Source organism: Syngnathus typhle, linkage group LG12 (genome assembly GCF_033458585.1).
Source record: "Syngnathus typhle isolate RoL2023-S1 ecotype Sweden linkage group LG12, RoL_Styp_1.0, whole genome shotgun sequence".
NCBI classification, from domain to species: Eukaryota; Metazoa; Chordata; class Actinopteri; order Syngnathiformes; family Syngnathidae; genus Syngnathus; species Syngnathus typhle.
This window is the reverse complement of record NC_083749.1, coordinates 1,301,154-1,316,516: the sequence shown is the minus strand read 5'-3', so window position 1 is coordinate 1,316,516 and position 15,363 is coordinate 1,301,154. Positions and strand designations below refer to the sequence as shown.

Below are 15,363 nucleotides of genomic sequence, written 5' to 3'. Positions count from 1 at the left end.
GTCTATATTTATTTAATATTTATTTGTCTTTCACTCTCTGTCTTTCACCTCGCTCTCTTGCTTTTTTTCAATTTTACCATGATAAGACAGAGTATGTATGTATGTATGAATGTATGTGTGAATGAATGCACTGCGCTGGGGAGCTGACATGTTTAACATTTCATGGAGCACATCAGAAACACCATTGATTGGTCGCCGTCCATTTTCCAAACGAAAACTTCTCAGGCAAGCATTGTGCCTGAAATGAAAGACTAAGAGGACGTGGAAAAAGGCTCGGATTTTGGTTGGGAGCAACCCACAAAGGGAATTTTGTGAACACAAAAGACGTGACTTGACGAGTTAACTTTTGTATTTATTATAGCGTACGACAATATGACTGAGAAAAGTGCAAAAAGACAAATGAAAAGTTCTTTACAACGTTTTCTTCCAAAAGAAAACAAAACACTGTTGTTTATTTTGTCAAAGGCATTTTGGACTCGGCCAAGGGTTAAGTGTCAATTGAAAGCGGCCTGCGTTTGGGCCTCGACAAAATTTGCCCTGGAAACTCAAGTAAGACTTTTGAAAGCACGTCATTTAGTTTGGTCCACTTATTGGAAAAAGAAAATCAATAACTCCAAAACACAGCGGAGAATGAGCTGGCCGTTTATTCTTACGTTAGCGTTGTTAACTGCAATTTTTCTTGTCGTCGCTTTCTTAAATATTTAGAATAGACTCTGGTTGGTTGCGCGCGCGTCAACACTATGTATATGGCAAGTCGATATGTTCTATTGTTTCGACGTACATTCTGTTCGTGTACAATATAGACCTTCAAAAATAGACTTTAGTTTTCTTCTTCCACCCCGCCCCGCCCGGTCATGAAAGAGTCACAGAAGGCATGTCCGCGAGTCGACGCGGGCTAATCCATCGCGGCGGATGCGGACGCAATGCAGCCCGGCCCGGCTCGGCCCAGGGCCAAGGCGTAGTGAGGAAATCTCCAGGCCACATTTGAAATGAGCGGATGAGGACAGACGAGAAGAGCGATAGCGCCCTGTTAGCCTAGCATAGCGCCACCAAAAACTGGAAAGAGTCCAGCGTGTCTGCGAGCTCCAGTTAGTTCCACTAACCTATTGCTTGCCAGATCTATTTGGAGGTGGCTTGAGGAGCTTCATTCAGACCAACGTAGAGCTTTGACGCCAACCGCTGATAACCGGGAAACTTCTGGTGGCCTTTCGGGAGACTTCCTTGGTGGGCTAGAAGGAAGGGGGGGGGGGGGGGGGGCCTTGGGCTGGATTTCAAGCTAAATGAGGCTAAGCTAGGCTACGCTAATGGGCAGCCATAACGGGCTTCTCGTCACCTCTGGAGGCAACGAAAGGCATTTAGTCACGTGTGGTTGAAACAAAACAGACAACATACGCGGGTCACAAAAAGTTGCTGACGCTGCGCTTTGGGCTGAAAGTTCAGGAGGAGCCTAAAGTGCAGGTGAACGTTATTGGACCTTCTGTAAACTTTGAAATGTTCAAATGTTTCAGTACGTTTTTTTTTTGCTGTTCTCTAAGGAGCAGCCCAATGGCAAAATTCACAACGAGTATCCTCAACTTTTCTTCCCAAGCTCCAATCGCCGCAAAATCTCGTGACCAGTGTACAAGATGCGCTTGAGAAAAGAGAGGGGGGGAGAGGAGAAAGAGAGAGAGAAAAAAAAAAAGAGCAACTGCGCGTCATTCCTGACTGGATGAGGACGAGGCTCGCAAAGGCGGCGTGAACGTGAGAGGACGCGGGTGGCTTTTGTCTTCAAGGCAGTTGCGGCGAGGTCAAGCATACCAACGGTCAGGACGTCTGACGCACAACCTTGTCTGCTAACTCTACAAACTGTTCAAAAGAGAGAGAAGAAAATGGGGGTTGGGCTTGGATTCCACACTTGGGTTTGCTAGGCGGGGGGGGATTTGGCGTCGCTCGGTGGCCGGGGTGAGCGTCACAGTGGTTCGGGCTTGGGCTGGAGGCCCAAAAAGCTCTCCCCCCACTCTCTCTCTCTCTCTCTCTTTGTTGTACTGTGGTGGCGATATCCCGTCGTGGGCTGAGCCGCTCGGGCGTCGGGGGGTCCTGCGGTGAAAGCGGGTCGGTCACTTTGCGGCCGGATCACCTCTGGTCAAATAGCGCCGGAACTCACGTGTGGGCGGGCGGATCTCATCTGAAGCTTTTCTGCTGCTGCATCAAGCCGACGTTCTCGTACACTCGGGAGTTGTCCTCGCGCATCCTGAGGACACGGCCGTTAACGCCGACCCACGGAGCGAGCGCGTGACCGACAAGTCGTGCTTACTCTGTGCAGGTGGGCGTGGGCAGCGGCGTGCACGGAGGAAGCGGACTCTGCTCGCCGCCCGTTAGGTCCGACAGGGAATACTTGATGTTGGTGTACTCGCGACCTTTGATCTTACTCTTCTGCCAAACACAAACAACCAACAAAGGGTGACGAAGGAGCCTGGAGAACATTCTGTTGTTTTTTCTACGTAGCGCTGTTAGCATGCGGCTGAAGTGAAGGTACATGATGGATGGAGCGTGTGGCTAGCAAGCACATTGTTGCTGCTGCGGTGAGCAGACGTGAGTTGTCACCTGCTCCTCCACGATGCGCTTCTGTAGCGTTTCAATGTAGTGCTGCACGGCCCTGTAGATGAAGCGGTACTGAGCTTCCGTCTGGACCATTCCGGAGCGTTGAGAACGGACCATCTGGATGCTCTTGGGAACGTCGATGTCGCAATCCACCCCTGGAACGCGCACCGACAAACGTAAGCCCGCGGCGGCGCACGCGCGCGCACACACGCGCACCTTTTTCTCTGATGATGTCGATGAGGATGTCGATGACGATGAAGGTCCCCGTCCGCCCGATCCCTGCGCTGCCGACGCAAGAGTAGCGCAAGTTAGCTAGCTTGCATGTGCGTGCGGGCCGGGCCGCGTTGCCAAAGCCAAACCTGCAGTGCACGGCGATGGGCCCGGCGTCCACGATGCTCTCCTGCTTCAGGTTGACCTCTTCCAAAAAATCCAAAACGCCGCCCGGGTCGGCGGGGACGCCGTGATCGGGCCAGGCCTTGAAGTGGTACTGCCAAACCGTGCGCTCCGTGTTGCCCTGTGGGGCAAAGGAGGAGGGAAAAAAAACGATGGACAAATTCAGCCTTTTCCTTTGAAAGGTCGAAAGAGGAGAATATATTGAAGAGGAAGGAAAGTGACCTGTCCCACTTTGGAGAGTTTGAGTTCTCTGAGGATGTAGTCGTGCGCCGACGTCTCTCGGACGTTGCGAACGCGCATGGCGCCGTATTCCTTCAGCGCTGACACGTCAGGCCAGTACTTGACGCATTTACTCTGTGGACAGGCAAAACTAATATGACGCAAAAGAAAGGACGGGCGGGCGGGCGGATGGACATGACGCCCGGCCCAGGCCGGCTGCGCGTCGTCACCTTGCCCCTCTCCACCTCCTTGGTGGTCATGACGATGACTTGCGAGTTCTCCTGGAACACCATCCTCCAGAAGTCGCTGATGGTGTTCTGCAGGCAGCCCTGCGTGGCGATGTACGACTTCCTCAGCTTGGCGCTGTTGCACTTGCCGTCCTGCACGGGCTGAGCGCCGCACGGCCACAAAGGTCAGCGGGCGCGCAGAGCCAGCGGCGGCGGCGGCGGCGCCGACGACGATTACCGGGCTCGGGGATACCACCGCGATGATGTTGGCGTTGATGTAGTCGGAGCCCGGCTCCTCGGGGTCCCCGTCGGTCAGGACCACTCGGGTGTGGTCGACTGGGGACAAAAAGCCAGGTGTGAAGGCCACGAGGCGGACGACGGCGGCGTCCGAGATGCTTACAAGGCAGAATGTTCTTGTAGCGGTTCTTGTTCTTGTTCTCGGCCCTCTGGCCCTCCTTGCGGCTGTAGAGCAGCTTGCACTCCTGCTGCTGTAAGGTCTGCGCGGGAGCCAATAGCGGGTCAGACGCTGGCAGAATTCACAGCAAGCTCACTGAAGGGACTCGCCTCGCCTCGCCTCACCTCAAACTCCTCCCAAAAGCCTTGCTTGACTTTGTCCGTGGCCTCGGCCAGCTTGCTCAGCTCCCGTACTCGACTTTCGATTTCGGCCGCGTTGATGCGAGTGGTGTTGAGCGGCTGCGGAGGGGGACCCATAACAAACGCGATGACAAAAAGGCACGCCTCCCCTCCAGGACCACCTTCTTTTTTTTTTTTTTAAGAAGCAACGCCGCTACCTGCTTGAGCTGCAAGACGGTGCCGAGGGTCTCCACCATGGGGTTCTTTTTGTAGTGCTCCACCAGGTCTGTGAGGGAGTCAAACTTCTCGCCGCCGCCCACGTCGTACTTCAGGTCGTGCTGGAGAAGGGCGCAACGTTGTAATATTTGTATAAAGGCCCGAGAGAAGTTAGCGCTCTCGAGGCTGACCTGGCATCGGATCATGACGTGCGTGACTTTGGGCTTGCTGTCGCTGCCGTCCGTCTTGTCGTCGCCCGTGCGCACCGACAGCACAAAGTCTCCGGGGTGGCTCTGGCTCTCCCGCACCAGGAAACTGCCGTTCTTGCCTTTCTCCGTCAGGAGCTTTTCCGCCTCGCGGCCCGACAGGTGCCCGTGGAACCATCTGCGGTTAGGTACCTAATGAAGCGGCCCGCTTTGCGTAGCGACCGGCAGTCGCGCGTCGGTCTCACCTCTCCGACGTGGGGTCGGCGCAGTTGAGCGGGTATTTGAGCTCGATGACGTCGCCGTTCTTCTCCTTGAGCTGCCCGTGGTGCTCCATGTAGTATTGCACCAGCTCGGCCAGCGTGGCGAACTTCTCGCCGCCGTATAGGTCGTAGTAGTCGCCCGTGTTCTGAATCTTGATGTGGGTGACGGCGCCATTCCGTCTGCGCGTTTGGTTAGGAATGGCATTTTTGCAAATGCCCAAAATGCTTTCCCGATTTCGGACCGGACCGATCGATCGATGGTCACTCACCGCACTGAGAGGGTGAAGTCTCCGAGGTTACTCTTGCTGGGTCTGGCCAAGAAGCTGCCGTCCACGCCGCGCGTCAGCAGCAGGTTCTCCGCCTCCACGCCCGTGATATTGGGGTGGAACCACCTGTTGAGACAAACGCAGTCTGATCAGCTTCTGTGTCCATCTTCAGGGCCCAGCACTGAGAGCTGTCAGTTTCCGTGATTGGACAAAGATACTCCGTGACCCATTCCATCCACCTTGTCATCCTCACAGATGACACACCAGTTGTTCGTTTTGCAGCTCGCCTGCTTGAAGGGCGCTTTTCTTCTTGCACATAAAGGCTCAGAGTTGCTCTGCGGTTAGTGTTGCCACATAATACTGACATCATGAGCCTCCCTCGGATCGGAGTACAGCCCAACGAACGCTAGAACGTCTCGTAGGCAATGAGGAGGAAGCCTTGTGCCTTTTCATCGCATCGATATTTAGGGTTAGGCTGGAGGTGAATAGTCAACTTGAAGTCACTGGTGGAGACGAACGGTTCGCGGCGGGCGGGCGGGCGGTTGAGCGAGCCAGCCAGCCAGCCAGCAGCTCCCCCCGGGCCCCACACAAAACGTCGCACACATGATACACAAAACGTCGCGCTGCCCCCCAAACCTCTCGGCGAGAATAAATGTCGAAAGCTAGGCTAACGCCGGCGGCGGCCGGTGTTTTCCAGGGAAGCGGTTACCTTCGAGATGTCATTTTTTTCCGCTGCTCACTTCCTTCCCTACTTGGCAGCTAGCAGTAGCTTCCCGGCAGCGAGGTGACGAGCCTTCGCGACCGTTTTCCCCTCCAGTTACCGGGAAAGGACGTTCATCGGCTCGTGCCCGGCCAATGTGTGTGCCGAAATCACGACATCGACGAAAAAGTATGGGGAAGTACTCCGTCAAAAGTGCTTTTAGGCCCGTCTCGGAGACTTGAGAACAAGTCGAGGGTTGGACGTCACCGAACCTGCGACGTACTAAAGGGTACGTTGCTTTTCTGGCCTGGTGTGCCCGCTTAATTGTGTTGCACCACCCCTTTACGTTAAAACAACGGCTCTCGACACATCGGGGCAACGAGAGGTTAAAATGGAAGACTCCTTCCATGTTCCGTCTGTGCGCATGCGTAGAAAAGTAATCGTATGTTTTCCAAGCGGACCAAAGAATGTGCAAGATGAAAAAGAAGGGAAAAAAAAGTATTGCTAATATGAGTTGTATGAGTCAAAACAACATATAATAGTATAAAAGTATAATAGAAATAGTTTGACATTATATATTTTTTTACTTTATTGCCGGAGGGAAAATAGTGTCTTTGAGGTACGGCGTTTATTGGTGTTTATGTGATGGCTGCGGGTGTTGATTTACTCATCATGTACTACAGTAGTATAAATGCGCTTTTCGTACACGGTTTCATTAAATCACTTGTCTATCCTCATGTACAATAACGCTTAAACGTTAAGTTAAACGGAGTGGCACTAGTACTTTGAGATTCCCCCGAATGTAAAGTGCGTTATATATATAATTTATTATTATTATTATTAGTGCATTTATTCGTGTTGACCTTTATTTTATTTTTTCCCCATTGATTGTTTCATTGTGAAGCCCGGTTCAAGCGTGCGCTAATGTCGTCGTAAGGTCAACCCGTGCGTCTTTACGAATCGCGCTTTCTCTGAACTGACCCTCGCCGCTTACCGTTTAAGCCGTACGTGGCAATCGCACGGCGGCCGCAGTTCGCCACTTGGGCTTTTCCACTCCGGCTCCAAATCAGCCGCACGGCATTGAAGCCCAGCAGGGAAGACAGCGCACCGCGGATACAATTGAGTTCAACGGAGTTCTTTTTGTTTTCCTGAAGTCCAGCAACAATGTTCACCGCGTCGGAGCTGGTTGTCCTGCTGGCCGTCCTATCCGCTACGGCGTCCGGCTACTTCGTTAGCATCGACGCCCAGGCCGACGAGTGCTTCTACGAGCGAGTCAACTCCGGCACCAAGATGGGTCTCATGTTCGAGGTAGCCGAGGGCGGCTTCTTGGATATCGACGTGGAGGTGAGACGCCCAAACGAGCGAGCCACTCGGCGGAGCAAGACGTTCGCGTTGGACCAATGCTAATCTGCGGCAAAGGAGGCGAAGGCCTAGCTGTCCTGCCATGTCCTGTCAGCCGCGATCTGTTAGCATTAGCGGCGGGGCGACTAACTCGGCTTCGCTTTCGTAAAACTGGATTATGATGTTTCGATTCCCTCGCTATAGGGGCAGCGTGTCCATTTTCAAAGCCATTCATTGTTTGCAGAGAAATACAGTAGCCCAAGGTTTCGACATGCAAGCGATCGTTTAGCCACTTGATGGTACGGCAGTGGAGATTGCATTCATTCATTTGTGCTATGTGTTTCAAGTGTGCATTTTTCTTTCTTTTGAATGTACGTGTTGGTGATTGTTTCCGTATATTTGTTAGGCTCAAATGTGGACGTCATCCCGCCATATGTTTGTCAGCAACACATGCAAAGCAGTATTATTGCCATATCCGGATGTATCTTAATTATTGATAGCTTATGAACTTCATGTTAAAATAGATGAGTTAAGGTGTTTAGTAAATATTCGGAGGTTTCCAAATTTTGGGTCCTTTCTTTCTTTCTACATTGCTATGAAATCACGCGGCACACTACAAAATATATATTTTTTAAAATGTCTTCTCCCCAGTAGAGTCAAGCGTTGTTCCGGTGCAGCTCCATATAAGGTGCACCTTAAGTGCAAGGGTGCTGATTTGTATGTCGACACTTCTCAACCTGTCATGCCTGTTGAGCTAGAGCTGTGCATCACGCACGGGTCGATCATCTTGAGCAGCGCGTTACAGCAGTCCATGTCTGCGCTGCCGCTATTGCGTTCCATTGTTGGATGGCATATAGAACGACTAACGAACGCAATCCCGGCTTCCAGATCACCGGGCCGGACGGCAAGCAGATCTACAAGGGCGACCGGGAGTCGAGCGGCAAGTACTCGGTGGCGGCGCACATGGACGGCACCTACAAGTTCTGCTTCAGCAACAAAATGTCCACCATGACGCCCAAGATCGTCATGTTCACCATCGACATCGGCGAGGCGCCCAAAAACCAGGACATGGAGACGGAAGGTAACGGAGGAGCCCGGTTTGGCTTTTGCAAGCCCAGACCGATGCTGCTCTTTTCTTCTCACTCATTGCGGCGTTTCTTTTTGTTTGGCCGTCTTCTGGACGCCGTCTCCCTCCTTTGCTCCAGGTGGCGGCGTCACTTGGGATGGTAGGCGGATAGAATGTAGACTTTCTCTGTCGTCGCTCACCCACTGATTCCTAACCGCTGTGCCGCGGCACATTGTGTCACGCTAACTGATCACGGGTGGGAAAGTACCGGAGTTGTTGTTTGAAGTGAAACGCCACTAATAGTGCACGTTGCAACGTGTGAGCGATTGGAGTGGTTTGACCTGTCGCACTGCTCGCGCAACACCCCCGGCATTAATGGAGCTCCGGATTCCGCAGGTTGCCGCTTGTCTCGTCTCTGGCCACTCGTGGAGGAAACCGGTGTCGTGCATGTAGAACAACGCGCCTTTGTGTTGGCGAGCCATGTTGTGACGTGTCTTTGCGTGTGTTCGCTAGCGCACCAAAACAAGCTGGAGGAGATGATCAACGAGCTGGCCGTGGCCATGACGGCCGTCAAGCACGAGCAGGAGTACATGGAGGTCCGCGAGAGGATACACAGAGCCAGTGAGTGCGCACAAAATACACAACACTCTCTATATTGTACAATATTGTTGTCTGATGAAAAATGGAATAAAAAGCATGTCACTTACAGACTTGTCTTTCTGCTTTCACCCCCGTCTAGTCAACGACAACACAAACAGCCGAGTGGTGCTGTGGTCCTTCTTCGAGGCTCTCGTCCTGGTGGCCATGACGCTGGGACAGATTTACTACCTGAAGAGATTTTTCGAAGTGCGGCGGGTGGTGTAGTGGCGTGGCGTGGCGTGGCGGCACAACGTGGAGCGAACCCTCGTCCTCCTTGAGACAATTGTTTGCAACGCAGACTGGTAGTTTTCACCACTTCTGATTTCTCAATTAGGTTGTAAAAAAAATGGCCGCAGGATTCTGTCAGGTTTTTTTTCCTAAATATTCTTTTTTTTTTTTTTTTTTTTAAATCCGGTTGTCTTCAACCCCCCCTCCCCCCATGTGGTTTCATTAGTTTGCCAGTACTGTTTTGTGACATCATCTGCGCATTTTAAATCAAGACAGAAGGCGCTGGAAATATCAAAGGCGAGTTTTGTTATTTTTGGGGTTGTTGTGTGGTGCTTTGATCTGAATGGCGCTTGCGTTTCCGAGGTTATAAAAAGTCAAACGGGCCATTTGAATTGGCAGCATTTCTAGCAAATAGTTTAATCTGAGGGGAAAAAGACACGTTGGTGGTGGGGTGGGGTGGGGGTGCGGATCTACTGACTGCTGTGTTCTTTCTGTGGCTGCTTACTATGTCGGGGGATTTTAAATGAATGCGATTGTACAACAGTTGGGACTTATTTTGTCATTGTTTTGGAGCACTTTCCCTAAGACGCAGCGGTCGGATGTCATTTTTGTTGCGCCCGATTCGACATCCTTTTTTATGTGTTGTTATTTCGGCTCCTTTTCGAAACGTCCAAAGCCGCCGTGGCTCTCTTGACTTTGGCGGCTGCGTCCTGTGCGTTGCATCTCAACTGGAAGTGCTCCTAAGCTTTTGTATTTGTAAAAAAAACACCCAACCAACCAACCAACCAACCCTTGGTGTTTGCTCAGGCAGGAAAACTCCTCTGCACTCAGTCTCCCATTTTCAGACTCCGACCCTGATGCATCCTTCTGTACAAATGTAGAATGGTTGTTGAAAACAAGCCCCAGGTTTCATAATAAAGAAATTCTAAACCACATCTGCCTACAAATGTTTTAATCCTGGAAAAGAAAACATCTTTGACAAATTACTTTGAAGTGTTGTTCCATACACAATATCCACTAATATGAAGTAATATGTAAATTTGCATATTGAATTTTAAGAAATATTCTAGAGTTAACCAGTACTTATTCCTTAATTGTATTGTCTATTGGTCAGTTTCATGTGGAATATTCTGATACTGTACACACACCTAATTTTGTATTTTAATTTATCTCCAAGGCCCTTTATCTACCGTGGGTATTCATTTAGAAAATAAATTTGGCTTTTTTAGGAGGCGGATTAAATTCCCACATTAAATAACGCGCTCCGGTTTGACTAAAAACGTAAACATTGACGCAACCCGGAAGTGTTCTCATCAATAAAACAACGACTTCTCTTTAACGAATTCGCTAGAATTCAAGGCGGGGGAAATTTATTTTGTCGATATTTTAGAAGTACGACAATTTAAGAATTATTTTAAGAGTTTTAAGTTTGTTTTAAAAACCTACCGCTTTTGTCGAAGCTTTTTCCCCCAACGTGACTCGCAACCCGGAAGTGTAATCTTCTCGTGGGGTAGTACGTAGCGTGGGCTAATCCTCTTCGCGCTGTGACACTTTTAGCTAATATGGAAAACACAACCGACGGGACGTGGGAGAGTTTACCTGTTCGATTAAACGATAATATCTTAGAGACGCTCCGCGAGCTCAAATTCACGCACATGACTCCTGTCCAGGTAGGTTTCATTGACGCACAACTTGAAGAACAAGAGTACAGTACATTCATTGTTTTGTGTGTGTGTGTGTGTGCAGGCTGCCTGTATCCCACTTTTTATGGGCAACAAGGACGTGGCTGCCGAGGCAGTGAGTGACCCATTTTTCTAAAAAATAAACACATCCAAATGGAGCATTGTCCATCCATCTTTCTAGATGTCTGTCTGGAAAGTTGCGTTACAGTTGTTTTTGTGTGTGTGTGCGTGTGAAGGTAACCGGGAGTGGGAAGACACTGGCGTTCGTCATTCCCGTCCTGGAGTTTCTGCTCAAGAGAGAGGAGAAGCTGAAGAAGATGCAGGTGTGTTTTGAGGCTACTAGCCAGTGAGGCTGAAGATATGAAAGCTTGACCTTTAATAAGATGTTTTAATCTGAAATTCACATCTTCAGTTTCCGTGGCAACGTGTTCATTGCTCACGGGTCGCTATGCTGTCCATGTATGTCCTTGGACACGTAGGTGGGTGCGCTGGTGGTCACGCCCACGCGTGAGTTGGCGGCGCAGATCAGCGAAGTGATGGGACACTTTCTTCCAAAGTTTCCGCAGTTCACGTAAGACGACCCGTTAGCCAGGTGAAAGGAAGCAGTCGTAGGCAGCAGGTTTCCGTTTTGTTTGTTTCCAGGCAGATGTTGATGATCGGAGGCAACAACCCGATGGAGGATGTCGAAAAGTTCAAAGGAAGCGGGTAAAGGCACACGCCAATGCGGTTAGGGCTGAAGAATTTTCAACAAATCAAGGGCGGCGACGGTTTTGGTGTTGCAGGGCCAACATCGTGGTGGCCACCCCCGGCCGCCTGGAGGACATGTTCCGCAGGAAGGGGGACGGCGTGGACCTGGCCGCCTCGGTCAAGAGTCTGGACGTGCTGGTCCTGGACGAGGCCGACAGACTTCTGGACATGGGCTTTGAGAACAGGTAAAGGCTACGTTCACCAAAACTCTTCGGCTTCACTTGGCCGCTAACGCGCTATTGCTAACGATGGCGTTTTCCCGGCAGTCTGAACGCCATCTTGAGCTTCCTGCCAAAGCAGCGGCGCACGGGCCTGTTCTCGGCCACGCAGACGCAGGAGCTGGAGAAACTGGTCCGCGCTGGACTCAGGAACCCGGTCCGCATCGTGGTCAAGGAGAAGGGCGCGGCCGCTGACGGCGCCGCCCGCAGGACGCCCTCCAGACTGTGCAATTATTATACGGTGGGTCGGTCGGTCGTCATCACACGGGCCCGCAAGCGTCTCGCACGTGTCCCGCCGCTGACGTTGGCTGCGCTTCAGGTGTGTCGCGCCGAGGACAAGTTCAACCAGCTGGTGGCGTTTCTACGGCAACACAAACACCAGAAGCAGCTCGTCTTCTTCAGGTGCCATCTTTCTTCTGATCTTTCTCCTCCTTTTGTCTTTCCCCATTTCTTCCTCCTCTTCTTCCCCGTCCGTCCACCTTGTGCACCTCCCGCTTAACGTTGGCAATCTTCTTTCTTCTTCTTCTTCCTCCTCCTCCTCAGCACGTGCGCCTGCGTGGAGTACTTTGGCCGCGCTCTGGAGACTCTGGTGAAGAAGGTCCCCGTCCACTGCATCCACGGCAAGATGAAAGACAAGCGCAACAAAGTCTTCGCCGACTTCCGGGCTGTCAAAAGGTGAGCGAGCGTCCATCCACTCGGCCGTCCGGAAGTGGAAGCCTCACGCCGCCGGTGCCGTCGCAGTGGCATCCTGGTGTGCACGGACGTGATGGCGCGGGGCATCGACATCCCCGACGTCAACTGGGTGCTGCAGTACGACCCCCCCAGCAGCGCCAGGTCAGTCGCCGTCCCTCTTTGCGGCCGCCGGCGAGTCGGCCTAACGTCGGCGCCTTCTTCTCAGCGCCTTTGTGCACCGCTGCGGTCGCACGGCGCGCATCGGTAACCGTGGCAACGCCTTGGTCTTCCTGCTGCCCATGGAGGAGTCCTACGTCAACTTCCTGTCCATCAACCAGAAGGTGAGCTCCAGTGGTTTTTTTCCCTTCAGAACAAATCCAAATGGCAACGTTTCCTCCCGCAGTGCCCGCTGGAAAAAATGCCCGCTGTGAGCGACGTGGTGGACGTGATGCCCAAAGTGAAAGCGCTGGCGCAGGCGGACCGCGCCGTCTTCGAAAAGGGCATGAAGGCCTTCGTGTCGTACGTGCAGGCCTACGCCAAGCACGAGTGCAGCCTCATCTTCAGGGTTAAAGGTCAAATCGTCAACATGAACAACAAGCCTGGTTTTTTTTTTTTGAGCACGTTCTTTGCCCCCAGTAGATTTGGACTTTCCCTCGTTGGCTCGCGGCTTCGCGCTCCTTCGCCTGCCCAAGATGCCGGAACTGCGCGGGAAGAGCTTCCCCGACTTCCAGCCGTCAGCGTTGGACACGGACGCCATTCGCTTCAAGGACAAACAACGCGAGAAGCTGCGGCAGAAGACGCTGGCAGAGCTCAAGTTGAGGCGGCTGGACGGCGACGAGACGAAAGCCAAGAAAAGTAGCAGCAACCAAGCGTGGTCCAAACAGAAGTCGAAGAAGGACAGACGCAAGATGAAGGCCGCCAAGAGAAAACGAGCACAGGTGAGAGCCAGATTGACCCCGAGAATCGTTTTTGCACACCTACCAACGCCGCGCCGCGTCCCGTCTCTGTCCTCAGGGCTCAGACGACGAGCGGGACATGGAGGAGCTCCTGAAGGACACTCGTCTGCTGAAGAAACTGAAGAAGGGGCAAATCCGCGAGGACGACTTTGAACGACAGCTCACCGGTGGGGCGGAACATTAAAGACATTTCTTCATTTATTGACGTTTCATAAATAGAGCTTGATGAGCTCGTCGCTGACGGCCGAAGGCGTGAGCACGCCCAGGTCGGTGAAGAGCAGCGTGATGAGGGAGGGTGGCGTGTAGTCCACCAGGGGGTGCTCCTCCGATAGGTTGGAGCTACTTTTCAACGTGTCCGCCTTGTACTGACAAAACACACACATGCAGGCGGGGGCATGGGCACATTTTGCGGGCCACAATAAAAAGAGTCCACAGTGTTCCCGGGTCATCTCACCTTGAACTGGTCAGGCACGTCCTGCTGGTTGAGCGGGTAGAGGCGCACAAACTTGAAGCTCTCGGCCACCACGTAGAAGGCTTTGTTGTGGGCTTTGGCGCACGCCGCCATCTGGTAGGTGCCGATCTGCAGTCCGGGAGGGGGTTCACGTAAAAAAAGGAGATGGAAGGAAGTCGAGATTCAAACCTTGTTGATGATGCCGCCGCTCTCCACCACGCCTTCAGCACCTACGATGACTTGATCCACCTTCTCCAAGACGTACCTAACGCACGAGACAGAAAAGTAGAAAGGCTTCCCTGACAAAACAACGCAAAGGCTTTTTTCTCACCCCACGGCAGCGTCCAGGATGATGGTGACGGGAACGTTGAGTTTTCTCAGGTGCTTGGCCATCAGTCGCCTTTTTTTTTACAACAGTGAGGATGAGAAGAAAAAGTGCCAGGGTGGGAGGCGGCAGCGGCAACTCACCCGGCGCCGTCGGGCTGCGACTCTGTGACAAAGACGGAGAAACGTTTCTTCTCGGCCGCCGCCTTCTCCAGGACCTTGAGGACTACCCGCGAGTATGAGTGCGTCAGGATTTTCTGTCCCGCAATAGACAGGTGGGTCACACGTCGTCGATCCACCAATGTCGCTTTTGTCGTTGCGGTGTGACACTTACGGCTCCGTCCTTGATGAAGGTGTGACACAGCTTGGCCACTTTGCCCCTAGACATGGAGATCTTGTCCACAAACAGCTGCCCGCGCTCCTCCATCACTTTCTTGCAGCGCGACAATTCCTGCCGAACGTTGCCATGGCAACAGCAAAAACAACGCCGGTTAATACCCACGCTTTGGCTGCGCGTGTGGCTCGGCCTCCCACCTGGTGCTCGAGCGACGTGAGACTGATGAAGCGCAGGAAGAGCTCGCCGCCCGACGACACGGCCACCGACGAGTCCACGCTGGTCAGGCGGTCGGTGGCCCACGTCAAGTTCTCCCTCAGGCCCAGAAGGGTCTCGCCTGAAGGTCACAAGGTTGTCAGTCATAACGGCAGCAAGAGCTCAAGCACCCGGGTGAGCTGGCCTCGCCTCGCCTTCATCTCGCTTGAGAAACTCCAGCAGCGTGCGGATGGCGGCCACGGCCGAAGCCACGTCGGGGTCCTGCTTCAGCTGGCCGCGAAAGTACTCCAACAGCTCTGCGCAACAAATGGCACGTATTCAAAATGATTTGGTTTCTACCGAGTACTGCATGGTATTGCCTTTTCTCTAGCTTGTATAAAGAAGAGCATCACATGCAGTCAAGAACATCTGGAGTTGTCCATTTGGACACCAACTGACACGTGCAAAGACTCCAGCGTCCGTCCCTCTCACTTCTTGCCTTACCTTGTTCATTCATTATTTGAGCGCAACTCCCTCGAGTCAAATGAGCAAAGCGGCGACTGAATATTTTCGACGTCCGCTCAGAAACGGGACGTGCTTTGCGTGGGCAACTTTCGGATGTGACTTCGCTGCGATTTGACGTGTCGCACAGAGATGACGTCAGATGCGGTCTTCTCTTCCTCGATCGCCAGTTGATTCCGATGGTTTATGCGAGTGGATTACTTATCGCCACCTTCTGGACTGGAGCTGCTTCGTCGTTTGAAAAAGGGCAAGCGTGTGTTTTAGGAACGGCACATCTGAATGGGAATTTTAAGGCGCTCTTTTTTATTTTATTTAAATAGATAGTTGGATAAACATTCAGCCACCAAA

The 15,363-nt window shown here is 52.4% G+C and overlaps 4 protein-coding genes across 7 annotated transcripts; 2 read left to right on the top strand and 2 right to left on the bottom strand.

The window, feature by feature from the left end:
* Positions 1-331: 331 nt before the first annotated feature.
* Positions 332-5,936, bottom strand: ptpn11a (protein tyrosine phosphatase non-receptor type 11a). 2 transcript variants are annotated; one of them, XM_061292566.1, is made up of 16 exons: positions 5,650-5,936; positions 4,944-5,066; positions 4,660-4,854; positions 4,400-4,592; positions 4,211-4,330; positions 3,999-4,112; positions 3,820-3,916; positions 3,658-3,755; positions 3,423-3,581; positions 3,196-3,327; positions 2,940-3,094; positions 2,797-2,864; positions 2,584-2,735; positions 2,294-2,412; positions 2,144-2,230; positions 332-2,076 (listed from the first exon to the last, which is right to left on the bottom strand). In XM_061292566.1, the coding sequence occupies exons 1-15, from the start codon at positions 5,661-5,663 to the stop codon at positions 2,161-2,163; spliced, it is 1,809 nt and encodes a 602-aa protein (XP_061148550.1). In that variant the 5' UTR covers positions 5,664-5,936; the 3' UTR covers positions 332-2,076; positions 2,144-2,160. The 2 variants fall into 2 exon arrangements, with proteins under 2 accessions (XP_061148550.1, XP_061148551.1); XM_061292567.1 differs by having other exon boundaries at positions 3,205-3,327.
* A 689-nt stretch (positions 5,937-6,625) lies between these two features.
* Positions 6,626-9,847, top strand: tmed2 (transmembrane p24 trafficking protein 2). 2 transcript variants are annotated; one of them, XM_061292568.1, is made up of 5 exons: positions 6,626-6,984; positions 7,870-8,062; positions 8,187-8,207; positions 8,561-8,668; positions 8,787-9,847. In XM_061292568.1, exons 1-5 carry the CDS (start codon positions 6,805-6,807, stop codon positions 8,909-8,911), a joined length of 627 nt encoding a protein of 208 aa, XP_061148552.1. In that variant the 5' UTR covers positions 6,626-6,804; the 3' UTR covers positions 8,912-9,847. The 2 variants fall into 2 exon arrangements, with proteins under 2 accessions (XP_061148552.1, XP_061148553.1); XM_061292569.1 differs by lacking the exon at positions 8,187-8,207 and having other exon boundaries at positions 6,628-6,984.
* A 440-nt stretch (positions 9,848-10,287) lies between these two features.
* ddx55 (DEAD (Asp-Glu-Ala-Asp) box polypeptide 55) lies at positions 10,288-13,626 on the top strand. Of its 2 annotated transcripts, XM_061293778.1 has the most exons (14): positions 10,288-10,584; positions 10,661-10,711; positions 10,833-10,919; positions 11,076-11,167; positions 11,239-11,301; positions 11,379-11,528; positions 11,610-11,802; positions 11,881-11,963; positions 12,105-12,236; positions 12,303-12,395; positions 12,460-12,574; positions 12,637-12,805; positions 12,873-13,171; positions 13,248-13,626. In XM_061293778.1, the coding sequence occupies exons 1-14, from the start codon at positions 10,477-10,479 to the stop codon at positions 13,371-13,373; spliced, it is 1,761 nt and encodes a 586-aa protein (XP_061149762.1). In that variant the 5' UTR covers positions 10,288-10,476; the 3' UTR covers positions 13,374-13,626. The 2 variants fall into 2 exon arrangements, with proteins under 2 accessions (XP_061149762.1, XP_061149763.1); XM_061293779.1 differs by lacking the exon at positions 10,288-10,584 and having other exon boundaries at positions 10,658-10,711; positions 11,009-11,167.
* On the bottom strand, positions 13,370-15,164 carry eif2b1 (eukaryotic translation initiation factor 2B, subunit 1 alpha). Its single transcript, XM_061293780.1, has 9 exons — positions 14,998-15,164; positions 14,709-14,810; positions 14,499-14,635; positions 14,299-14,415; positions 14,109-14,221; positions 13,972-14,040; positions 13,830-13,905; positions 13,644-13,769; positions 13,370-13,554 (listed from the first exon to the last, which is right to left on the bottom strand). Exons 1-9 carry the CDS (start codon positions 15,008-15,010, stop codon positions 13,399-13,401), a joined length of 909 nt encoding a protein of 302 aa, XP_061149764.1. The 5' UTR covers positions 15,011-15,164; the 3' UTR covers positions 13,370-13,398.
* Positions 15,165-15,363: the final 199 nt, after the last annotated feature.